The sequence below is a fragment of the Euprymna scolopes genome, chromosome 32 (genome assembly GCF_053919585.1).
Source record: "Euprymna scolopes isolate OS-2025 chromosome 32, ASM5391958v1, whole genome shotgun sequence".
Classification (NCBI taxonomy): Eukaryota; Metazoa; Mollusca; class Cephalopoda; order Sepiida; family Sepiolidae; genus Euprymna; species Euprymna scolopes.
Genome location: NC_136513.1, coordinates 53150661 through 53177464, shown reverse-complemented (window position 1 = coordinate 53177464; position 26804 = coordinate 53150661). Strand labels below are relative to the sequence as shown.

The following is a 26804-nucleotide window of genomic DNA, read 5'->3' as shown; positions in this document are numbered from 1 at the left end:
GAAAAAAAAGGAAAATAAAAAGAGGAAGAAAAAGAAAGAACTGTAGTCTTACCACTGTGATCTATATATTAATACAATAGCATGTGTGTTATTTTACATCCAGGTCATTTAATTGTTATGTACTTCTATTTCTTGTAATAAATAATTTTACCAAGAATTCTTCATAAGTTTTGGTTTCGGTTTTGATTATAGCTGATGGCACTTAAGTCATCTATTTTTTCATAAATAATTTTACCAAGAATTCTTCATAAGTTTTGGTTTCGGTTTTGATTATAGCTGATGGCACTTAAGTCATCTATTTTTTTCATAAATAATTTTACCAAGAATTCTTCATAAGTTTTGGTTTCGGTTTTGATTATAGCTGATGGCACTTAAGTCATCTATTTTTTTTCATAAATAATTTTACCAAGAATTCTTCATAAGTTTTGGTTTCGGTTTTGATTATAGCTGATGGCACTTAAGTCATCTATTTTTTTTCATAAATAATTTTACCAAGAATTCTTCATAAGTTTTGGTTTCGGTTTTGATTATAGCTGATGGCACTTAAGTCATCTATTTTTTTCATAAATAATTTTACCAAGAATTCTTCATAAGTTTTGGTTTCGGTTTCGGTTATGGCTGAAGGAACACAAGTTATATATATATATATATATATATATATATATATATAATTATTTTTTTACTATAATAATTAAATACCTACAGACACTAGTGTTTCATCCTTTCGGGATTCTTCAGTGCAGGGTGTCACGATTACTACCAGTCGAACGATTCGAACCCCGCGACACGAGACATCTCTGGCTCGATTAGCGGAGGCCGTATCCATTCGGCTACTATTAACCGTGTGAAATAGCGTTGAATTTTAAACATTTTTATTTAAATGTTCATTACGTCAGACAGACAGTGATCAAATCGTTATACGATGATCTACGCATAAGAGCTAAATTGACCGACTTTTAATTCAACAGAAAGTGCTCAACGATAAGAAACGAATTTCTTAAAGGGGCTGTCATAATTATTTTTTTACAATAATAATTAAATACCTACAGACACTAGTGTTTCATCCTTTCGGGATTCTTCAGTGCAGGGTGTCACGATTACTACCAGTCGACATACATATATATATTTTTTTCATAAGTTTTTATTTTGGTTTCGATTCAAGCTAATGCACCCAAGTTATATGAATATTATTTTTTAAATCGCAACTTTATAAAATATAAAAATTGAAAGAACATTAACTCCATAATAATATATAGGAAATAAGAATTAAAATATCATATTTAAGTGTACTTTACAACCGGGCTTTGCCAGGCGTTCGTGCTAGCTTAGATAAATACTTTTGCAGTTTTAACAAAAAAGCTACAATAATATCAGAGCGTCTCCATTTACACTGAACATCTACAGAATGCCAACATCAATATATCACATATGAATGAGTCACCCGTGGAATTTCCACAGGTCCCGCTAGTAAATTATAAATCGTTAAGCATACATATACACAGCGAGACATATATACATACGCACATACATACATATGTGTGTATATATATATATATATATATACATATATATATATATATACACACACATGTATATATATGTGCGTATGTAGATATATGTCTCGCTGTACATATATATATATACACACACATATACACACTTACATACGCAAAACAAACATGCATACACAAATACTCACACACACACATGTATATGCATTGTAAGTAAATAATTTTACAATATTAAATTTATACAATTTATCTCCTTCGTCATATTCAACTCATTATTAACTAGCCTTTCTATATTTCTTCATTTCTTTTTTATTAAATCCGTTCCCCCTCGAAACCCTTCAACTTTTTGGGACATGCAACAGACATAACAATTAGCTTAAGGAAACTCCCACAAACACAATCTACATTTCTGTTAAAATACACCCTAATTTTAATAACTTCAAATTTAAATTGTCTATATATCCAGTTGTTGATATAAATTGTGGTAATGTTTGACAGATTTTCAAAAAAGGTGGAAATACGACTGCTCCTTTTTTATCCTTCTTTTTTAGAGAGCTCGCAACTTATAACATTTGTGGTTTTTTTTTTTTTTTTTGAAGAGCTCACTTTTTTCTTTAGCGTCAGATGGCCCAGGGTCGCCTGATGAAGTCTCATTGACTGAAACAGATGACTGTTTGTAGCAACCAAATGTAACTGTTTACCTTTTAATAAATATATATATATATATATATATATATATATATATATATATATATATATTAGAAAGAGGGAAAATCAAAGTAAAACATAAACTGATTAGTGTATAAATATTTTATTAACAACAAAAAAGATTTGTTCAAATTTATTGGATCTCTTCCAAAACGAAAGGGAAAAAAAATTGCCAACAAAATGGTTGAATTGGACGGAATAAAAATCAGCAGAAGATTCAACGCAAGAAAAGCATACCACCATGGAATTTCCCTATATTGGAATTTGTCAAACAATAGTTTACTTGTCATAGAAAGGATTAAGGCACATCGAGTGAAACAAACTTTGAAAAGTGCAGTGAGAGGTTCAAATCCTATGAAAACCAGGTTTTGGCAGCAAGTCATCCACCATTCCTGATCAAAACTGTCTTAACCTTTAAATGATAGAGTGACGTCTGCGACTTGATAAAGTAAAACAAAACTTTCTTTCTTTACTTCACCATGAAAAAAATATTTTAAAAAAAGATGGCTACAAAGTAAATGTTTATGTCAATGTAACCAAGTTATGGGGTTGATATGGCGTTTTAGAGAAAAAGCCAAAAGAACAAAAAAAAATAGGACGATCAAATGACTCTTTGGTTAGAACAGACAAAGGAAAAAGTAAGTCAAGAGATACTTATTGTTGTAACGGTCAGAGTTTGGAGTGAGCTGGTTGTTTATTTTGAAACACAGAATTCGAGATGAAATGACAGGCGGTTGTTTATTTTAGAAAACAAGGTTTGAAGGCTGATGACAAGCAAGTTTTCTTGTTGCAAACAAATACAAACTCGTGATGTTTAAAGGGCATTGATGGATATGTATATATTCCTCGAACACAGAGAAAAGAACAGAAGGAGAAGAGAGAAGGAGAAGAGAGGAGGGGGAGAAGAGAGAAAAAGAGAGAATTCGATTTTGGCGAATTCAGATGGTGTTAAAGTCGGGCAGAGATGGCTTTTGACTTAAAACACGTATCTCCAATGGCCGAAAAACTTATCTGAACTCGAGTCACAAGCTACCGTTTTAAAATAGCTACAGCCAACTTCCTTCAAACTCTGAAATATTATTAGACCATTATTATTATGAATAAACCCAGATTAATTGTTTATTCGTGTGTGGAATCGTTTTTATTTCCTTTTTCCCCACACTAAAATCCACGGCTCTCTTATCGGCGATGTTCGCCGGTAAGTGAGTACACAACGTCAGGTCCAGAGTATAAATTTAGACGACCAACTGATAATTCTGTCACTACCAATACCAGCAACATTAAAACGGCTAAGAATTATCACCGGCAGTGGTCACTGGAAGGACGAAAATAGTGAGCTGCAAACCGCCAGAGTCGGGTCGTTTTCAGGCTGCCGTAATTGGAGTGGAAGAGTTCTGAGGTCGACAATCATCTCAACCGACCGGCTGAAGGGGGTGACATCAACATTTAAATATGAATCTAATATATAAATTTATAGTTTGCCAAATCTGTTACATAGAAGGGACCTTAACACCAATAAGTATTAAGTTTGCTATGTGAATAAATATATATATATATATATATATATATATATATATATATATATATATATATATATATATATATATATGTGTGTGTGTGTGTAAGTCAGATATAAGAGACTTTTTTTCTGGTCCTACACTTATATCCAGGTTACACTGTACATTAACACACGCTCTAATTTGGGAGCAGAAAAGATCTCTTTTATATCTGTTTTTCTTATATTTGGGTCTATTATATCTGAGTTGAAAACTAATTAAACAAAAAATCTGGTCACAACATCTAATCTGTCTTCATAAGAATATTTTTGAATTGCAATGAGACTTTATTTATACTATTAATAAAATTCTAAATGTTTATTTATTTGTGTGTGTGTGTGTATATATATATACCAATAAAACTTTCAAACAGATGCACTAAATTGAAAAATTCTTTTTTTTCCCTGAAAGGTGTGAGTCCCTAGATTGTCCTTATCTATATATGGTTTGTAATGAACAACGCCGAGTCACACAAAAAGTCTGAAATAAGGGTTTTGGAGTCTTTTCGTGCAATTGTCAAAAAAGTTACTGGAATTTAGCACTGTCTGTATACAGTCGTTGTAACATCTTTCAGCATACGGACAGGACTTGTGACACAATGGATAACGTGTCTGACTACGGATTAGAAGATTCCAGGTTCAAATCCTGGCAAGTTCGTAATAATTTTAACCATCATTTTATCCAACATTTACTCATTATTCTTACCCTTAGGATATTTTTGTTTTTCCAGTGATTTTGTTTTGTGCATATGGGAATTTCCCATACTCCGAGTTCACAGGGTAAGCGTTGATGGTAAGACGATGTTGAGTGTACTTGATGTTGAGTGTACTCGATTTTGTGTTTGACTCGACGTTGTGTGTGCCGACACGGCGCAGCCACTAGTTTTTAATATAATTTGTTTTTACTAGTAAAGAGACTTCAGGTATATATATATATATATAAAACAATCGTTATAATTATTATGTCAATGTTTTTAATATTTCCCACCCTGACTCATCAGAAGAATAAGAACTCATCAACTTTAAAAGAGGGCATAATTACATAAATCCGAAAAAATCGGAAAGTAGTTGCAACTGTTTTTAATGATTTTCACGCCATAACCAGATGGTTCAAGAAATGTTGCATGAGTTGAAAGAACCTTACCAACCAGGCAACATCATGTATTCCCTAAATTACGGATCGAGTCGTAGACGATTAACTTGCTGAGTAACATCCATAAAGTATAAGGCAAGTTCCGCATCCGATAAGTTAATGCGATCCGCCAGGTTAATAACGTCATGCAGTGAAAAAAATATCACGCTTTTATATTTCCAAATTATCTATTTACATATATAAAGTTAGGTACATGCTAATGTTTATATATTTCTATGTGTAGGTTTCACTCCTAAACTAATTAACCGATCATTGTTAATTTTATAACACATAATAACACATAAGTTAACATGACTATATTTAATTTAGTTTTATGCAAAGCAGCAAAGAAAGTCCTTCATGAAAATTCGGAAAATTTTATGAAATCTTAACAATAAACATTAAACATCAATTAATAACCCAAATTTAAGTTTCTTTTGAATATCTTAAGGATTTTTTTTTTTTTGCAGAGGTAGTTGAGGCCATAATATGGGTACAATCTCCTATTTTAAAATTGAAATATTTGTTCTGTAATCATTCAACATAAAAAAAAAATCAAGGTTCCCTAAATTTTAATTTATTGTAAAGACATTTTAAAATTTTATATATTTTTTAGTACGAGAATCATATAATGGATTTTGGTAAAAATTTAAATAAGGATTCTAAACATAAGTTTAAGTAGCAGTTTATGTTTTGATTTTATTTGTCAGCATGGAGCATAACATTTGTGAAAGAAAGTTCTGTTCAGGAAATTCATTTTACCTATTTCAGGACTAATATATTCTAGTCGTTATATATATATATATATATATATATATATATATATATATATATATAGTATGTTTATTATATAAACATTATTGGTTACATATGTGCATACATGTTTCAGTGGAATTCCAATTCAGACAGACCCACCTCATCAGACCGAAAAAAGAAGCGACTTTCAGTCTGATGAGGTGGGTCTGTCTGAATTGAAATTCCACTGAAACATGTATGCACATATGTAACTAATAATGCTTGTACAATAAACAGACTATATACCTCCTCTGTCCTCCATTGAGCACTCTTTAATAGACACTCAGGTTTTAGTGGATCTACAACTAGGAAACCAAACTCTATAACCTTATTTTAATCCTCATAAGTGGGTAAATTGATTTTAGTCCTTGTAAATGGTGCAAAACTGTTCAGTTCTGAGAATTCATTTTACCTGTCCTGGGACAGGTATTTCCCTTGTATGAAATAAAATAATAAATCATTTTTTTTTTTTAAATAATTGTTTTTCCAAGTGATTTATGCTGTGGAAGATTTTATCGTTTTAAAAGAGAAAATCTAATCGTAACCATAACAGAAACATCTCAAAAATCACTGTCACTCATATCAACATTGCCGTCATCGTCGTCATCATCATCTTCAAAATCATCATTGTATTCATCTTCATCGGCAGATTTGACTGCGGAAACCATTTCTTCTTTTTCTTTCTGATCCGCATTAAGGCTATTCAAAGAATTCTTTTTTTTATTTTCCATCAAATTTTGTTCCGAATCAAAATCAGACAACTGTCTGATACCAGAAGAACAAGAAACTTTAGAATGTTCTTTCGATGTTGTCCCACTCGCAGACTTACCCGAAATCACGGAACTTTGAAAAGCAGTTCCATTCAATTCTGTAGATTTTGGATCACTGTTTTGCAACACTATTTTCTCCGTTGCATCCGACAAAAGTTCCGAAGATGTAATACTGCTGATAACATTTGTTGTAGAACTCTTCCGACGTGGTCGAGGTCGAGGTACTGGTTTGGGAACACTAGATTCTAGTTGCTCTAGGACATTCTTTGCCTTCTCACTGTCAAAACTACTTTCATCACCATAATTATTTTCAAGCGTTTTACAATTACCATTTGTATTCTTCAACAACTCACATTCTTGTACTTTCTCTATTTGATCGTTGTCATAATTTGCACGGAACGCATTATCATCCATCGAACTTTGAACTTTGGAAGCAACAGGGATGCTTTCATTCCGAATTACCTTCTCATTTTCTTTCGGCATTAATGGTGGTACAGAAATTGCGTCTTGATTTTGATCCTTTTCAGTTTGAACTTGCCGAGGTCGAGGTATTGGTTTGGGCGCATCAGATGTTAATGGATCTGTGACATTCTTTGTCTTCCCTCCAACAAGATTTTTATTGTCGCAATTATTAACAGGTTTTCTATAGAGATTTGTTTTCTCTTCAACAAGACTTCCATCCTCATAATCATTTCCAGGTTTTTCGCAACTAACGTTCGTATTCTTCAACTCCTCAACTTCTTGTACCTTCTGCGTCAGATCATCTTCGTCACTTGCACGGAGAATATTATCATCCGTTGAACTGTGAACTTCGGAGGTGATGGGGGAATTTTCATCGCGGAATATTTTCTCCTCATATTCTTTCAAAATTAATGGTGACAGAGGAACTGCATCCTGGTCTGGATCCTTTCTGGTTACCTCAACAGAAGCCAAACTTGAAGAAGGTATTCGTTTTGGGGATACTTTAACATCATTCTTCGCAAGGTCAAGGTCCTTTTGTAACTTTGTGAACAGTTTCCTCGTCTCAACCTGAAATTTAAAAAGAAAAAAAAAATGAAACAAGACAGAAATTGAATTAATTTTTTTTTTACTTGGGAGTCACAACTTATCAAGGCTCGAAAGCCACTCGAGGATAAAGGTTAATTAATGTAAGGTGGCAGTTTAGTAATTGTTAATGGTGTAAATTGGGTAAAATTTGATTATTTATGGGACAGCTCAACAAGAACTTGTTTACATCGGATTTGAAGGCTACCATGTTGTATTCAACTGGGAAGCAGACCAACAGAACAGTGTTCCACTGGTGGGCAGTTCTAGGAAAGAAGCTTTGTTCATGAAATCTCCATTTAGATTTAGGCACAGATAGAACATGGGGGAAATCGTATATAATGGTTGTAGCTAATCAAGTGTTTTTTGTGAAAGTTTGTTAAGGAGAGGCCACAGTTAGGAGATGGGGTCATCGATTTCAGAGTGCTGACAGAGATTTGAGTGACAAAGCGCACTCTGTATGCCCATACACATTGATAAAAGATTTTAAGTTTATGTTTAAACATGAGAATACGAGAGACATTGTTGTAAACAAAATAAAATAATGAGTTCAGAAAGCATATACCAACAAAAGAGATATTTTATATTTAAATGGAAGTTTACAGCAGCAAAAAAACATAGAATGTTTGTGAATACTTTTTTAGAGTTCTTGTAAAAACAAGGGGGATTCATTAGCTGAGACATTGAAAAAGTCTGAATCGATTAATTAAGAGCCGCACGTTACAGGGATCAGGAAATTGTAATCAAAACTTCTCTGCTCAATTAAATAAATTATAATTCATTGAAAGTTGTTTTTAAGGGTCAATGTTCATTTGATTTCGTATTAGGAAGAGAGTTCAGTGAGAAAGTTTGGAATATTTCATTGAATACGTTTGGATTTGACTGAGCGGACAAGAACAGAGGGATTCAAAAAGTGTGTGTGTGCTTTGTAAGTGTGAAAATACATGAGTTGACATGTAAGCAGGCACAAAGCCCAACAGAAGGAGCACTAATGATGGTAGTCCATGGATTTCAGCTCAACTGGTTTATTGAGGAAAAATCTGTTTTTTTAAGGGATCAAAGTGGCTCCCAGAAAGACCATTTTGAATAAATTTAGAAAATTTTCTGATTGGTCCAAAATATAATTATTTGTTTTTATTCAGGCGTGTATGCACAATCAATGTGTATACAAATGAATTTACGCCTTTTGATTTTGAATGCTAAGGACTATGAAAAAAAAATATATGTCATGTGTGTGTGGTGTATGTACGCATGTGTGTGTGTGTGCATGGGTTTACGCATTTATATGGATTCACACATATTTTCATATTAAGCACAAGATAATAAAAGTGTTTTTGTAAACGTACCTCATTTAATTGGTCCTTTCTTTTCCTTGCATGAGCATCAAATACTCTTTGAATACTCCTGTAAAATAAAATTAGAGACCAGGAGTAAAAATTTCTTCTGAACTCATGCAAAAATAATTTCTGCGATTTATGATTTAGAAAAAGAAGGTAAAAAAGATTGAAAAAAATCGCCATGATAGGACAGGCTTTTGATACTCGCCACACACGGCACAAGATCTGTCATATACAATTGTGTATTAAATGCATTGTTTATTAACTTCAACATTGGTTGGTAAAGCTGCTGCTGAATTCAAACAAGCAAACACATTACGGCTGCTGCTTAGAAAAAAAACATTTCCGTAGCTTTTGTCAACTATCATTCATCTTTTATAATGTCATCCAGTTTTAAATAAATATATTGCTTTCTTGTAGTTAATAGATGTGTGTATAGTGAAAAGCAATATCACAAAATTCACTGAGTTTTAGTAGTACACTAGATCCTCCAGCTGTTTTATCTAGTGTGTATATATATATATATATATATATATATATATATATATATATATATATATATATATATATATTAGTGATGGGACGATTCCAGTATTTTTACTGATTCTGATACAATTACCAATTGCATACTAAATTAAATCCCTATTCTGATACAATTATCAATTCCGATTCTTTATAAATCTCTAAATATTTGACTCTAATATAAAAGTGTTATTTTGTCCCGGTTACCGTAAAAACACATCTTAAATGCGCCTATATTTTCTCAAACGTAAAAACACACTTGTGAGGGGGTGATCTAGAGATTTTAGTCTTACTTTAAGTTTAAATCAATAAATATTTATTATTTTATTATTACTACAAGCAGTGGAAAATGTCTCTTAAATAAAAATCAAACAAAAAATGATAATTTAAGGAATCGGTTTTGGTGTCAGAAAATAGGCTAAAATTTTTTTGATTCTGATACCAATACTGATTCCGATACCCCAAAAAGCTCCTATTTTTCCAATTCCCAATTCCGATTAATCATCCCAATACTAATATATATATATCGCAATCATGACAGGAAGACCTGTTTTGATGTTCATGATTAAAAGTGGGAAATGAGAAAAAAAAAATGGGACTTACCTACCCACAGAGTTTTTTTTATTAATACATCCGGGTCTTCCATAGCTGAACATTTGCTTAAAAACCCGGAATGTGCCAGGAACTTTAGCACCGACTCATTCACTATTCTCAGTCATGCTCATTCAAACTATCACCTGAAGATCTTGGAGACTATTCACGTTCGCTTAAAGAAGCCTTGTCTCTTAGGTTTGAACGTGATCAGTCTCTGGGTGATATCATACGTATTGTTATTTTAAACATATAGTGTACCTTGTTTTGTTTTTTTTTGTTTTTTTGTAATACATTATATCACTATTTTTTAAACATATCGTCTCCTATTTCATTCGATTTTATTAATAAAAAAAATAAAAAGAAATCCCTAGATCCAGCTTATGAAAGGGTGAAACCAGTCAGCTGGCCTCCCCTATTAAATTTTTTTTCCTCATTTCCCACTTTTAATCATGAACATTAAAACGGGTCTTCTTATCATGATTGCCATCATGAAATTTTGTACCTGCATAAAATTAGGAAATATATATATATATATATATATATATATATATATATATATTATATATATATATATATTTGTTTGATAAAATGCATGCTCATTGGCTGGTAGGAAGGGGCGCGGTGGATACTAGAAAGCTGATTGGCCAACTAGTAATCCTCAACATGTATAAAAACAAGAAGCAACGACAGAATTCGCGCATAAGCCTGACGAATCCTATAGTTGGATGAAACGCAGAATATTCAGTGTAGCTTAATCGCCATATATATTTTATAAATTACTAACTAGCTCTACCTACGTATTGAGCACTTTTGAAGTAAATACTTAAAGTTTACGCATAAATCTATACTTTCATATAATAAATTTATGTGAATAAATGAAATAGTTATATTATATTATATTATATATATATATATATATATATATATACCAATTTAAAGGTATTCAAAAGTGATAACTAATAAATTTAACGAGGTTATTAAGAGTGCTCAATAAAAGAAGAGAAAGTTATATTTTTATCAATATAAACAAATTTACATGGTTGCGACACTGGACATGCTAATGTTTCAGACAGATGGCCGGTTAAAGCCACAAGTCCTCGTCAGGCGACTTAATAAATGGTTGCTTTTCACAGAAGAAAGCAGTCCTCAAATGAAGAAAAAATAAAGTTCAATTTACTTAAAATAAAATAAAAATTTTCTCTCAATACAGACCAATAAGTCTCCTGTGTGTCATGAGTAAGTTGTTGGAATCCATATTAAATAAAGAAGTAGTTAACCACCTCAACAGAAATAACCTTCTTAGTGACATGCAATATGGTTTCCGTTCTGCTAGATCTACAGCAGATGTACTAACGGTTATATCTCATAGGATTATTGAATCTCTTGGAAAAGGCTTCCTTTCTAAGCCAATTGCTCTTGAAAAATCAACGGCCTTCGATAAAGGCCTACTTCACAATATTTCCAGCTACAGTATAACTGGAAATGTTTTCTCAATTATTAAATGATTTCTCTCTGATAGGTTCATAAGAGTAGTGGTTGATGGGCAGAAATCAGAGGCCCACAGTATTAATGCTGGAGTCCTTCAGCGGTCCATCATGGGCCCAACTCTTTTCCTAATCTACATCAATGATCTCCCAAAACACATACTTAAATCATTCGTTGACATCTATGCTGATGACACGACCATCTATGGCAACACATCAAAGGCTGTAAATGACAAAGTTCTCTCTGATTCTCTCTCCTCTGATCTTGAGCGTGTGGTACAGTGGGGGAAGAAGTGGCTGGTTACTTTTAATGCATCTAAAACCAAACTCCTATCTTTACATCATCAATGCTCTGATCCCCATCTGGCATCAATTGAAATGGATGGCTCTCGTCTTGGGGAGGCTTCATGTTTTGACAAGCTTCTGGGCTTGACCTTTACTCTTGATCTGAAATGGAACAAGTACATCAAGTCTGTTGCCAAGGTCGCCGGGAAAATGGTGGGATCCTTCTATCGCTCCAGAAGATATCTCACTACTGATGCAATTCTCTATCTGTATAAAAGCCAAGTACATCCAAAGATGGAGTACTGCTGCCATATCTGGGCAGGAGCTGCTAAAAACAACCTATCCTGCCTTGACAGAGTACAAAATAGACTTTGTGGCTTAGTGGGGGATGCCTTTTCCTCTTCTCTACAACCTCTCTCCCACAGAAGAGATGTTGTGAGCCTGTCTTTGTTTTTTTCATGGCAAGTGCTCGTCTGAGTTCCAATCTCTGGTCCCCCCTCGCCAATCTTTCACGAAAAACACCCATTTAGCTGAAATAACTTGTCAATAATTTTCCCCATTCTTTATCTGTGCCTAAATCAAAACGTAGATTCCATGAACAAAGCTTCTTTCTTAGAAGTGTACGCCTGTGGAACTCTCTTCCATTTGCCTGTTTCCCACCTGACTACAACTTGGATGTCTTCAAGTCCAACATAAATAAATTCCTAATAAACCACCTCCTTAAGTAAGACACTTTACCAAATCTCCATTACTAACGATTACTACGATATTATCCCATTGATTACTGTACATGCAATAACCCTTATCCCCGAGTGGCTTCCGGGCCTTGATAAGTGGTGACTACCATGTAAAAAAAATTTTTTTAATTAAAAAAAATTAAAATTAAAAGTTAAACGTCTGCTTCATTTCCGGTCACATCTCTCAACTTCCGTTATTTGCAACCCTTCTCCCACTTAATCATTTCTTTCTTTCTCTCCTTGCATATGGTTTTCTTAGTTGTCTCCATCTACCTCCTTCTGCCCCGCCCCCTTTGAGAGCTACTTATTTCCTTTCACCTCTTCCTTTAATGATTTCCTAGTACCTCTCTTCCCCCTCACTCATAATCTTTACTATACTTGACCGTTCTTCTTTCTTTTTTCCTTTTTCTTTCCTTTTTTTTCTCCTGCACTTCTATTAATGCATGCAGTCTATATGTCACATAATCTCTCCCCCTCTCTTTAATTTTATAATTTTTAACACTCCCCACCCCCAATATTTTTTTATTTTCGTCCTTTTTACAATTTTTTTCAGCAGATTATAATCGAGTGGACACTAATCTACCCAATTATAAAAAGAAATGCAATATCAATATTTAAATATTTGTAAGGGGGTGCTCAGCTTCAAATGAAGTTGAGAAATAAAAAACGTCTTAAACTGAAAAGTTTAACGAAATAATATGTTACTCAGACAAGAATTGTAATTGAAAATAAAAATCAAATTCATCCAAAATTTGTGAACAAATGTTTTTTGATATTTAAATAGGTGGGCAAAAAATACTTAATAAATTTTCCAAGCATTACGTTTTCTGTTGCAGTGACGTCACTTGTTTTAAATCAAATTTATTTTTGTTTGCCGTCTTAATTCTTGTAAAGTTTCACATCCCTCATTTATGTAAGTTTACATATTTAAAAGTAATTTGATGTTCAAAATCTAAGGTATAACATTTTCAAAAGCCAATAATTATGAACCACTAACCATAAATATGGATGTCAAGCGTCCTCTTAAAAAAAACTCCCTTAATCCTACTTCTAAACCTAGGTACGAGTGGCAAGCTTCCTCCTCCTAAAACCTTCTTTAGTCTTAACAATAACATTAAGTCCGAGTGGCAAGCTCCCAACTGAACAAAATTCTTCAGTAAGCTACATATAAGCATTTAAAAAAAAAAAAAAAAAAAAAAAACAGATCTTTCATTAAAGAAAAGTGCACGATTTATCTCCCATAAAAAATAAATTGGTCAACTGTCCTAAAACGCTAGAATGGTCTCGAAATGGTGAATTATTTTACATTAAATTTATGTGAAAACAAGCCCAACTCTAAATCCTAAAATTATTTTTGTTTTGTTTCCTCAATTTCAATAATGGCATTTCCCCCAGTGCTATAAAAATCCTTCATATATATATATATATATATATATATATATATATATATATATATATATACACACACATGCATACATACATACATACATATATATATTCATATACATACATACTAGAGTCGAGATAATTAATTGGAATCGCAAAAAAACCTTTTGGTGATTGAAACTAGTTTAGAGAAAGACCAAGTAGACGAATTCTGATAACTATGCCACGTCACTCCGTTTTGGCTTTGTACTATATCTTGCTTTTTATAAAAAATAATTTTACTCAAATTAAAGATTAATTAAATCTGTATTCATTTAACATCATCCTGCTCTTGTCCAGGGGTCAGACAGATTTAATATTTTGTATGCTCACTTTCTAATACTCATGGTTCAGAGGCTCAATCAATCAATCAATCAATCAATCAATCAGCTTTATTAGCAAAAAGTACATCAAGTTATATATAAAAAAAACAGAAGATATTGCATCAATATATGTCCGTGCAAAGCAATTTTAAACCTGGATATGGTAGGCATTATTATCACAACAACCCTGGCAGGCTGCAAAGATGCAACTACACTATCTTCAAAATTTTTAATATTGAATTTCAAGGCAAACTAATAGTCTTTACGTAATTGTCATGTTACAGTAATGAACATATCCAGAAATTACAAAAGACGATGTGATAGAAAAATATATATTAAAGAAAACATTTTTTGACGAAAATTAACAAAAATAATATGTTTGGCTAAAAAAAACACCAGAAAGTTACTAAGGGAGGTAACTATTGCTATTTTTTTTTTTTTTAATAAATTGTGCATTAACAATCATAAATGCTTTGTTTTTAGCATAACTGAGTTACCTTGTTATTATGTCCCATATACTCAAAGAAATATATCAAGGATTTTTTTAACAATAAAGATTGAAAACTAATTCTTTTTTAAATAATGCGGTAATATTTAAGCACTTCTGACACACCAATTAAGTAGTTGCTTTTAGTTAAACTAGAGAAAATGTTGCCTTTCTTCTATTGAAATGAAACGAGTTATAACTAGGGCTATAACAACAGAATATTCTTATCATTGTTTTGACTCTCGAGTATATATCCGACACAGTTAATCAATCGAGAACCATATCACTCTATATAAAAACATTCAATTAAAGATATTAACTAATAAATACTCGAGAGTCGAAATAATGAAAAGAATATTCTCTTGTCGTACCCTAATGATGATGATAAATCTTCTGCAGATAACTGTGGAGATAACAACTAGTCAAGTTGATGATGTTGCATGCTAGAATCAGGTCTCTTCACATTTTTCGCTGCTTAAGTGAAAATAGATTTAGTCTTCTTTTGTAGGTGAACATGGAGAATACCATCACCATCCTGGTTGCCAAGCGTTAAATATGTTTTTTTTTACTTGAAAATCACCACTTATCAAGGCCTGAAGGCATCTTGAGGATAAGGGTTAATAAATGTAAGGTGGTAGTGTAATAATTGTTAATGGTGTCGATTGGGTTAAATTTGATTATTTATGGGGCGGCTCAACAAGAACTTGTTTACATTGGATTTGAAGGCTACCATGTTGTATTCAACTGGGAAGCAGGCCAACAGAACAGTGTTCCAAAGGCGGGCAGTCCTGGGAAAGATGTTTTGTCTATGAAATCTGTGTTTAGATTTAGGCACAATTAGAGAGTGGAGGAAATCATATATAGAGGTTGTAGCTAGTCGAGTGATTTTTGTGAAAGTTTGGCAAACGGGGACCATAGATTGAAGTTCAGTCAAGCACTTGCCATGAAAATAGTGATAGAGTAGAGGCAGGCTGGCAACGTCTCTTCTGTGGGAAAGAGGTTACAGGGAAGAGAAAAGGGCATCACCTATTAGGTTTCGAAGCTGGATATCATTTTGAAGATTGAGATTTGTTACTAGAATGAGTCATACCAGTATGTATAGGGATGGACAGCGTCTGATGAGAATGCGCTTAGCTTTGCTCAGCATCTCAATTCAGTGGCATGCTGACTTGAAGGAGCTTGTTTTTCTTTTAACGACAACATAGACGTGTTTTAAAATGATATATATTTTCGTATTATTTGTCTTAATTGGAATCTTCAAACTACTGTTCTCATCTTGAGTGTCATTTGCACAATGTTTCAGTCAATGTAACCATCGACCTTCTTCAGATCTATCTTGTTGAACTCAAGAATCTGGACAGAATTTCAGACGCAACTCTTTATTTACTTCACAGAGGTAGCATGCTCTCATTCCGTCAGCCATGCCTGAATACAGGTTTTAAGTAATTTGCAATTGTATTTTTCGGTCACCTGAAAATTGAACCTTCACCCTTCAGGAGAATATCACTTTACAACTGATTTTTCCAAGTACTCTAACCATTATGTAACAGCTCCTTATGATATATATTTTTCCAAAATCGCTGTTGTATGCTGATCATTTCTACTCGTTTCGTAATCAGATTTTTGTGTAATTTAATTGCATCATCTTTTATTATTGAGTTATTAGATTCAGCTCAAGACACATCGTAATTGGATCTTTTACGCAACATCATAAAATGATTATGTCTGATTGATACTTACCTGTTTGTATACAATCCTTTCATTAAGATTTCGTCAGTGACGTCTTTCAGGAACTCTGTGTGGTCAGTCTTTTCCTCTCTAAAAATAAATAATATACAATATTAATAAAATTTTCTTACTATGATAATAGATGTAAGATTAAAGTCATAACATAAATTATGCGGCTGATGAAATCGTGAATTTTTTTTTTTCTCGGAACTTTTGGCAAATATTGTATGGATTGGTTTGTTATGTTCAATTCTGATTGGATTTTAATTGTAATTGTAATGACATTCAACTCTTTTTAGTTGTTTCTTTTTTTTTTTTTTTTTTCAAAGGAATCACCACTTAGCAAAGCCCAGAGGCAACTCGAGGATAAGGGTTAAAGAGTGTACAGTGGTCAAAAGGACAATGTCATAGTAATCATTAGAAGTGTAAATTTGATAAATTGAATTACTTAAGGGGAACAGCTCATCAAGAACTTGTTTACATTGGACTTGAAGATGACCATATTGTAGTCAGCTGGAAAGCAGGTAAACAGAAGAGAGTTCCACAAGTGTACAGTTCTAAGAAAGAAACTTTGTTCATGGAATCTACGTTTAGGTTTAGGCACAGATAAAGAGTGGGGGAAATTATTAATAGTGTTTTCAGCTAGATGAGTGTTTTTCATGAATGTTTGGCGAGAGGGGACCATATATTGGAACTCAGACGAGCACTTGCTATGAAAATAATGATAAAGCAGAGACAGGCTCACAATGTCTCTTCTGTGAGAAAGAGGTTTCAGGGAAGAGAAAAAGAGCATTCCCCACTAAGCTACAAAGTCTATTTTGAACTCTATCAAGGCAGGATAAGGTCTTTCTAGCAGCTCCTGTCCAGACGTACCTGTTTCTTATACAGGTAGAGAATTGCATCAGCAGGTAAATATCTACTGGATCGATAGAAGGATTCCATATTTCCAGCGACTTTGGCAACGGATTTGATGTACGTGTTCCATTTCAGATCAAGAGTAAATGTTAAGCTCAAAGCTTGTCAAAACAATTGAATTCATAACATCTCGCATCACCACCCACTGATTGACATACTTTAGCTATTCCCGGTTCTAACATCAAACACCAAAAGCATTAGCACCATCCACCAGTTCCATGTCTGTCCTCACTTTTCATATCAAAATTTTCAGTTGGATGCCTCTGCGCTTCTTCCAGCTATTGAATGTGATTGGGACTACTAACTTTTGGATAAATTCTACCTTGCTTGGATAGTGTGGTTTGGGATTTGGTTAGAGACGGATATGCATATGATGTGCAGAAGCCCAATCTCTTCTAGTAAACTGTAAAGAATTTCTAATATTGAATTTCAAGGCAAACTAATGGTCTCGACTTAATTGTTACAGTAATGAAGATGTTCAAAAATTGTCATGTTACAGTAATGAAGATGTTCAAAAATTACGAAAAATGATGAGGTAGACAAAAATATTCAAGAAAACATTATTAGAAGAAAATTAGTAAAAATAAAAAGCTTGATTAAAAAACACTAGAAAGTTCCAAACGGAGGTGAATAGCATGCAGCTATTGCCAATTTTTTTAATAAATTGTGCGTTAACAATTATAAATGCTTTGCTTGGTTATCATGCCATGTGTGCCCCCAAAAATATGGCAAGGATTTTTTTATGATAAAGATTGAAAACATAATTTTTAATATAATGCAGTAATATTTAAGTACTTCTCACATGCCAATTAAGTCAATTAAGTCAATGGCTTTTTAGTTAAAATTGGCACAAAAAGTCAGTAGATACCATTGTTTCTATTTTAAATCGATTTTTTGGTTTTCTGAATGTTTTCTGAATGTCGAAAACACAAGATTCTTTTAAAGAGGATAGCTAGCAATAGTTAGAAGATAGAAGAGTTCTTACTGTGAATATTTTACAGGAAGGGAGACCAAAGATCGAAGCTCAGTTGAGCACCTGCCATGAAGATAACTACAGAAGAGCACCCACTAGATTGTGAAGTCGATTTTATACTCAGTCAAAACAGAAAGAGGTATGATTTTGTTGCTAAGTGGGTTTGTAGGGAATATGTGCATTAAGGGGGCACAAGTGCAACGAGTTCATCAGAGCACATTCCATTAAAATACTTGTAAAACAGGCATAGGGATGCAACATTGCGGTGATGGGACAGGGGTTGGAGCTTAGTTGACAAAGTCATCCTTAGCTAATTGACTCCAGGTCTTACACGGTCTAACCCTAACCATCATCCTAACCATCAACCTAACCATCGCCCCAACCATCAACCTAACCATCATCCTAACCATCAACCTAACCATCGCCCCAACCATCATCCTAACCATCAACCTAACCATCGCCCCAACCATCAACCTAACCATCAACCTAACCATCAACCTACATCTGCTGACTGGATTTACTCCATCCATTATTCTGGCATGTCCATATCATCTCACTCTATTCTGACACAAAACATCAACTCTTCTGATGACTTCCTATTCCTGGGACTTGCACCACACATCCACCTCACGATCGACATATCTGTTCTAGAAATTCTATGAATGTCCTTCTCCTGCTGGTTTTTCTATCCTCTTGATCATTGCTGTTTTTGTCGTCACTGTTCCATGTGTGAAGGGCGTTATCATCTTTTTAAATTCAGCAAAATAAACTTTTCGCTCATGAACGATGCAAGAGACTGCTGAGTTTTCAAGGTTTTATTTGGAGAGAGAATTTATGCATGGAGAGAGTTGCCACGTACCTAATTAATTACTTCTTAGGTTACTAGCAACCCTTCAGAATGGGTGATGCATGGACAGAGTCTTGGGGCAACATTCAGCTTAAATTCAGTTTTATATCATTTGTGTGTCCTCTTCTCTTAATTTCCAATGAAAGACTGAATTAGAAACCCTTTTTCTTTTGCTTGAAAATGTGATGTCATCTCCTCATATCGTTCAACACCTGTGCATTTGACCTGCTGACTCTGCCCTCTCACCCATCCTCAATTCCATCCTTAGAACTGTAAAAAAGAGAAAATTAAAATCTTTTCCAATTTGTTAATATTAACCATTACTTTACTCAGTGAGATGTATGGATGTTCCATATTGTTAAATCATCTTTTATATTTCTCCCAGGCACCACCGGGACACATGCCTTGCTAGTTTTGATTACCATCTCTCTGCAGGTGAAAATTGATGCTTCAGTAAACAGAGTTAAAAATGATTAATATAGTTTTCAAAATAGCTTACCTTTCAGTCTTAGAAAACGTCCGTGAGCCACGCCCAGAAGTAAGTGTCATATGCCTTTTTTTGCGGGCATTTTTCTCTGCAATCTTGTGATCCGAGGCAAGTTTTACTTCATCCTTTGTTTGTCCGCCTTGTATCCGTAAACTTTGGGATTTATTAAAACTCCCAGAACTGTGTGGAAGATCCGTCAAAGACTGAGGGTCTGACAGTTTCACATGGCTCCTTGTTAGCACTGGAGTCGACTTCTTTGTGAAAAACTTATTTTTGTCCTCATCTGCAGATATATCAAGCGGGGGTACTCTTTTGTCACCCTCGTCACTCAGACACTGCGTCTTACGGGTTAGCGTCTGTGTATTTCCAAGATTGGCTTTCTGCCTGGGTTTCGGAACAGGAACCTCTCCTTTACCATCTTCTCTTGAACCAAAAGATAACGCAGATGCATTATTGTCATTACACGACTGCCTCTCTCGTTGCCTTTTGGGAGCATTGTAGTACTTATAATGATTCAGCAATGATGAGCGATTCGATTTAAGTATCTTCGGCACAAAAGGTTTGTCGGGTTCTGTAAACATGTGAGCTCGAGTTTTCAATAAATCCTGGTTTTCACTGCGAGCTGACATTCCCGCTCTACGATCGGACACAAGCTTTTCGGAATTAGAGACTAAAGAGTGAGGAGAGACACATGAACGTGACAAAGATGAGAAGTGACCATCGTGGTAGCGACTTCGTACGGTCTCCTGGTAAGTGGCATCCAATTGTTTTGCACTGTCTCGTTGGTGCTGTGCATACAAAGATACATGCTGAAGCTCTTGACTTCGACCATTTAGAGTCATTTGTACGATGCGTTCAACTTCTGCTTCTAAGTCGTCACCATATTTATCCTGTAATGGAAATATGAAATTTGATATATCATTTTTCAAACAAGTAACAATACCCTCTCTATAACCAGAACTAGATTTAGGTCTTAAGAAACCCATAGGCGAGTTAAGTTCAGGGTTAAAGCTTAATATTAGGATTTAGGGTTAATTTTAGGGTTAGAGCTAGGGCTTAATGTTAGGGTTTAGGATTAGGTTTACGATTTAGTTTTAAGATTTGGGTTAGGGTTTAGGGCTAAGGTTTAGGATTAGGGTTGGGATTTAGGGTTAGGGTTTTGGGATTAGGGTTTATGATCAAGGTTAGGGATTGTGCTTAGGGTTAGGACTTACTTTTAGGGTTAGAGTTTTAAGGTTAGGATTAGGGGTTTAGGTTAGGGTTAGGATTTAATTTTAGGATTAGGGTTTTAGGATTAGGGTTGGAGTTAGGGTTAGCTGTTAAAGTTCATTAGATATTCTTAGCTAATACTCTTGCATACTAAACCTTGTGTCATACATGCAGCTACCAAATTGTCATAATCATTAGAGAAACATAAAAGTTCACAATGATTTTTCATACTTTGGTTGTCAGTTGTTTTTTTTATTTTTTGTGCACATTTCTGTAATGATCCTCAAATACTGAAAGAATAAATTTCTGTGATTAAAGCTTTTTATTCATACATATTTAAAAAGACACAAAACTGATGGAAGAAATCAGTCACTCGTTCAGTGCCATCTTCTTCCAAATTGGTAGGGAGGCAGAAAGAGATCGAAATCATTAATTAATTATATCTTGTTCACTCATGTCATTTTCGCTGTTTAAAAATCTTTTGAAATAAGTGAGTATCCATTTATTCATCCACTCAACTATGTACATTTGGGTATTGTCCAGAATTTCCCCTTTATTAAAAAACAATAATTAAAAAAATCTGTATTATGTACATACTTATGAAGGAATAAAAATGTCATATTCCAAAATTCATATAAATTGATCGTTTTATTTTTAACTAAGAAAATCAAATTTTATAAGTAAGTAAAAAGGGGCTGTCTTGTGTCACTATCTTGAATTCATATGATTTTTGAAATATGATCTATTCTCAAGTTAGAAAACTAGGTTATGAAGGAAATAATTTTAGTTATTTAGTCTCTCTCTCTTCTTAAGTCGATTCTCTCCAATAAAACCTTGAAGAAAACTCAGCAAATGTCTCCTTGTGTCTTCCTTGCATGAGGAGCTTTGTTGGTCTTAGTTCAACAGACAAGGAGATCGCCAACCACCAGACAACACAGCCAGACATGAAACATGTCGAAGATGAAAAAAAGTGTCATTGTAGAGAATAAAACATCCTGTATAAACCCAACCACAAGCACATATAAAAACCAACCACAAGCACATATAAAACCCAACCACAAGCACATATAAAACCCAACCACAAGCACATATAAAAACCAACCACAAGCACATATAAAAACCAACCACAAGCACATATAAAACCCAACCACAAGCACATATAAAAAGACTTTATTTCGTTTGTTGATCGTTCTAATATGATCAACACAAAGAAACTGAGGGGTTTGCAAGTCAAATGATATGGGAGGCGAGATGTCAAGCAAAATGTGGTTGATAAAATTCTCTGACTACCAAGTCTGGCTTCTTCAGCTGCTATGGCACGATACTGAGTCTTGCAGCTGTGTGTACATCCGAATTAATTCTGGTGTAAAGAATGAAAGACGTTATTCTACAGTTCATTGTTGAGTTCCACTCAAAAACCAAACTGGCTGCTTCTATTTCTTCTTATTTAATTCTAAGGGGCAGATAACTCCTCAGTACTTCTTGTACCAAGGGCAGATTAATTTTGGATACTATTTCAACACAGATATAGACAACTCTTTTACCTATATATATGTCATTCACCGCCGTAATCATGAAATGAATTGTCAGTCATTTTTGTGTGCACGAGAGAACTTGTTACATTTTCAGCACATTTGTGAGAACAAGTTTCTTGGTGTTCTTGTTTTGTGACAGGAAGGTCGTCTAAATGGTGGGAGACTGATTGGGCGTGTATATCTTTCCGTGTTGCTCTCTACTATTCCCATTGTATCATTGATTTCCATTTCTTCATCATCAGGTTCATTGGGCAACCTGACATTGATGTTCAGTTCGACATGTATTTCTTTGTCGGAGAGTTGTTCCTGTGAGGGCCCAGGATTTATGGACGGATTTGACATTCCTAAAGTAGCATAATGTGGGCCATCTACAACTGGGTATATTTTATAGAGAAATCAACAATTGCACAACATCACTTGACTGTTCTTATCTACTTGTACTTGGTACTGTCGGTTACCTTGTGTCTCACTCAAAATCAAACTGGCTGATCCCAAACTGGCTGATTATATAATCCTAAGGGACAGAAAACTCCCCAGTGTTGGATATGGAGCCCGGGGCAACGCCAATGAAAGTAGAGGTATGTACACACACACACACACACACACATTCCAGATGGATTTTTGATCTACATTCTTGTGTCCCATGAAAGTCACCGAAATTGTAATTGTCACCTAAAACAAAGATTTACATTCCAGGTCGGGAGGTTATGAATTGCACAACGCAGAATAAAAAAGGAGAATGTAATATTTTAATATTAAATTTCAAGAATGTCAGTTGATGTCTATATAAGGTAGATAACATAAACAAGGAGAGAAAGAGAGGGAGAAAGAGAGGAGGGAGAAAGAGAGGGAGAAGACAGCAGACTGACAGTCTTCCAATGTAATTGACATTTCTCCACGTTGCTGCCACACACAAACCAACCCCTACAGTTAAACGTCTCTCTCTTTTTCGACAGACAAATTGTAAATAAATTTATATGTTGATAAATTCGTCTTTGTATTGATTTTGAGAATAACTACAAAAGAATTGTCAGATGTCTATATCATTTTAAGCGAGTCATGTCATCTCCCGGGCTCTGCATAGACTTGTGACTGACTTTTTTGTTTGTTGTCACTTAACAATAAAAATATCCCGTACGTAACTTTTAGTCACATTTTCTGGCTAAATTTTTTGTTTGACCTCACTCCTGTCGGTCTACTTATTAAACACATATCTATAATATTCTGTTTGTTCTTTCTATAGTGGCCTCCCTTTGATGTAGCCTCGCTTTCAAATATCATTATAATAATAATAATATGGTCATTGCCATAATAGTGTGAGAAAGGAATGCATAATAATTTTGACATGAAGACATTTTCACCAAAGAAAGAAGTCTGCAAAATATTAACGTAAAAAAAGAGAAAATTCAAAAGAAACAGGACAAAAAAAGAAGAACATTGTCTACCAAGGAATATTGGACCGAAGGAGTAAATTAAAGATTATCTCTTATAATGTGATTTTATTATTTGCATTGAACTATGTAGCACAATATTACTTTCTGAGTATTTGTTAGTACTTATTGATTTATCTCATTGTAGTCAGCTTTATATTTAAAATACAATAGACACTATTTTCATAGAAAGAGTAATAAACTCATATTTGCCGTGTGTTACTGGTTTTTCTGTTTTTCAAATTTTTTGCACTATCTAGAAAAATGAGCTTTATCAAAACATATTTGGTGATTAAATATATTTTTTGTATCATTTTGTAATTTCCATAGGTCCTGCTAGTAATTAATTATTCTACAAAAAAAAATTAAGTTAGTCACTGTTTTCCTGAAGACACGACTGTTTTCCTAAAGATACAACTGTTTTACTGTTTTCCTAAAAACACAACTGACAAAATAAGTAAAACGGATAAACTTAGCAAATGAAAATTGTAATAGAAAAAAAATTGGTACTTGTACAGTTTAATCAAGACATTAAAAAATGAAAATATTAAAAAAAAAGTTTAAATTGTATGTATCCGAAAAATATTTCACTTAATTTCATCAAGTATTTTTGTTTTACAGCGAAAAAACAATTTGTTATGATACCGAGCAAAATGTTCGATTTTTAGGAAGAAAAGCTAGTATTAGAGATGGGGAGGGAGTGTCAGTGCTTTAAATTGAGTTATCTTTCTGTGGCGTGTTCAAAAACTTAAAACATGTCTACCTTCAACATGCCACTGTAAAAAAATAAAAAAAACTACTCGATCAAATTAAATGAAATTTTTTTTTTCGGAGATCTTCAGTCCAAAACGGATACGCACAATATAACCTTTTTTCGGTATTTTCATTTTTTTTAATATCTTGATTAAACTGTACAAGTGCCAAAGAGTCGCTTGTGTACTGTATTGTCCAAAGAAAATTTAACATTTACAAAAATGGATACTTATGAGGAATAAGGGCCGTGCTATTGTCGGAATTTTTCAGACAATTTACATAAAATACTGGTAGGTGTTTTGTGATTTTTTTTATGCAAACACTGACTATTTTTTTTTTTTTTTTTGGACGGAAAAAATATTATTTCTGTTATCATGAAGATAATTCAATAAAAAATTAATTGAAAAAAAAATGAAAACATTTTTATTGTTGTTATGAAGAAAATACAGTGAATTATTATTGGACAATTTTATGAAACTTTAAGAAAATTACAATTTAATTCAAGAAAAAAAAATTCATGTAAGGTAAATTCCGATGAAAGCACAATTCCTATTCTTCATAAATAAAAAAAATGCTGAAAGGTGCTGAATAAAACTTTAAAGATTTTTTTTTTCGCAAATTCGGGCCAATTTTTTGCAATGAAAAATTATATTATTCCAATTATTACAAAAATAATTGAATGAAAAAAAAAATTCTTTTTATTGTTATGAAAAAATTACAATAAATAACTATTGGACAATTTTTATCAAACTTTAAGAAAATTCAAATTTAAATCAAGAAAAAAACAATCATTGTAAGGTAAGTTTTATGAATGTTTTGAATAACAAACAACTGATAACAAACAAAAATTTTGTTTTTTTATGATTTTTCATAACTTTGTGGTCCAAATCAAGATACATATTTATTTTTTCATATAATAAACCAAAACATTTTCTTAAATCATGTTGGCTGCTGGGATTTAATTGGCACCTTTCTGCATTTAACATAAACAGTCTGTAAAATTTCAACAATAGAATTGTCCTTATTCTGCATAAGTACTGAAAAATGAGTGCACAACTATACTAACCATCCAATATTCTTTTGAATCGCCACTGTTTGAAAATTGAGACTGGGGTCTGCTTGACTGGCGTGACTTTGAACGTTGTGATGATTTCGTGTAATAAGGTTGACCTTCCTGCCTTTTGCGGTCACGAACTGGAGGAAAGAAATATGTTTAAAAATGTAATAAAAATAAAGAATTTATTTTAATAGCAAGACTGTACATGGGTGTATTCAAATATATATCTATTTAAATATATATCTGTCCAAATATATATCTGTTCAAATGTTATATCTATTCAAATGTATATCTATTCGAATATATATCTATTCAAATGTATATCTGTTCGAATATATATCTATTCAAATGTATATCTGTTCGAATATATATCTATTCAAATGTATATCTGTTCGAATATATATCTATTACAATGTATATATGTTCAAATGTATATCTATTCGAATATATATCTATTCGAATGTATATCTGTTCAAATATATATCTGTTCAAATATATATCTACCCAAATATATATCTATTCAAATATATACCTATTCAAATGTATACCTATTCAAATATATATCTATTCAAATGTATATCTGTTCAAATATATATTTATTTAAATGTATATCTTTTCAAATATATACCTATTCAAATATATATCTATTCGAATGTATATTTATTCAAATATATATATATATATATATATATATATTAAAATATATATCTATTTGAATGTATATTTATTCAAATATATATCTATTCGAATGTATATCTATTCAAATATATATCTATTCAAATATACATCTGTTTAAATATATATCTATTCAAATGTATATCTATTCAAATATATACCCGTTTAAATATATATCTATTCAAATATATATCTATTTAAATATATATCTATTCAAATATATATATGTTTAAATATATATCTATTCAAATGTGTATCTGTTTAAATATATATCTGTTTAAATATATATCTATTCAAATGTATATTTATTCAAATATATATCTATTCAAATGTATATCTTCAAATATATATCTATAAAAAAAATGTTTAACACCATTTAAAATTTTTATTATGCCAATGCCATCCACCCTTAGTGGATTGAACCGGCTTTCTCTGAAGGAGGAAGTTTCTAGGGAATATCAAATGCACACTCTGTCCTCAGTTGCA

At 33.0% G+C, this 26804-nt stretch overlaps 1 protein-coding gene and 1 non-coding gene across 2 annotated transcripts in view; one reads left to right on the top strand and one right to left on the bottom strand.

The window, feature by feature from the left end:
• Window positions 1–4359: 4359 nt before the first annotated feature.
• Trnar-acg (transfer RNA arginine (anticodon ACG)) lies at window positions 4360–4432 on the top strand. The gene has a single exon. It is a non-coding gene; the product is annotated as a tRNA-Arg (tRNA).
• A 1680-nt stretch (window positions 4433–6112) lies between these two features.
• Window positions 6113–26804, bottom strand: part of LOC145256360 (uncharacterized) — a 63336-nt gene continuing 42644 nt past the window's right edge. The window contains exons 5-9 of the mRNA XM_080115184.1: window positions 25653–25780; window positions 19672–20549; window positions 16450–16527; window positions 8862–8919; window positions 6113–7500 (exon numbers count right to left, since the gene is read on the bottom strand). Of these exons, the coding sequence (XP_079971310.1) occupies window positions 6262–7500; window positions 8862–8919; window positions 16450–16527; window positions 19672–20549; window positions 25653–25780 (2381 nt within the window). The 3' untranslated portion in view covers window positions 6113–6261. The remainder of the gene's footprint in view (window positions 7501–8861; window positions 8920–16449; window positions 16528–19671; window positions 20550–25652; window positions 25781–26804) is intronic.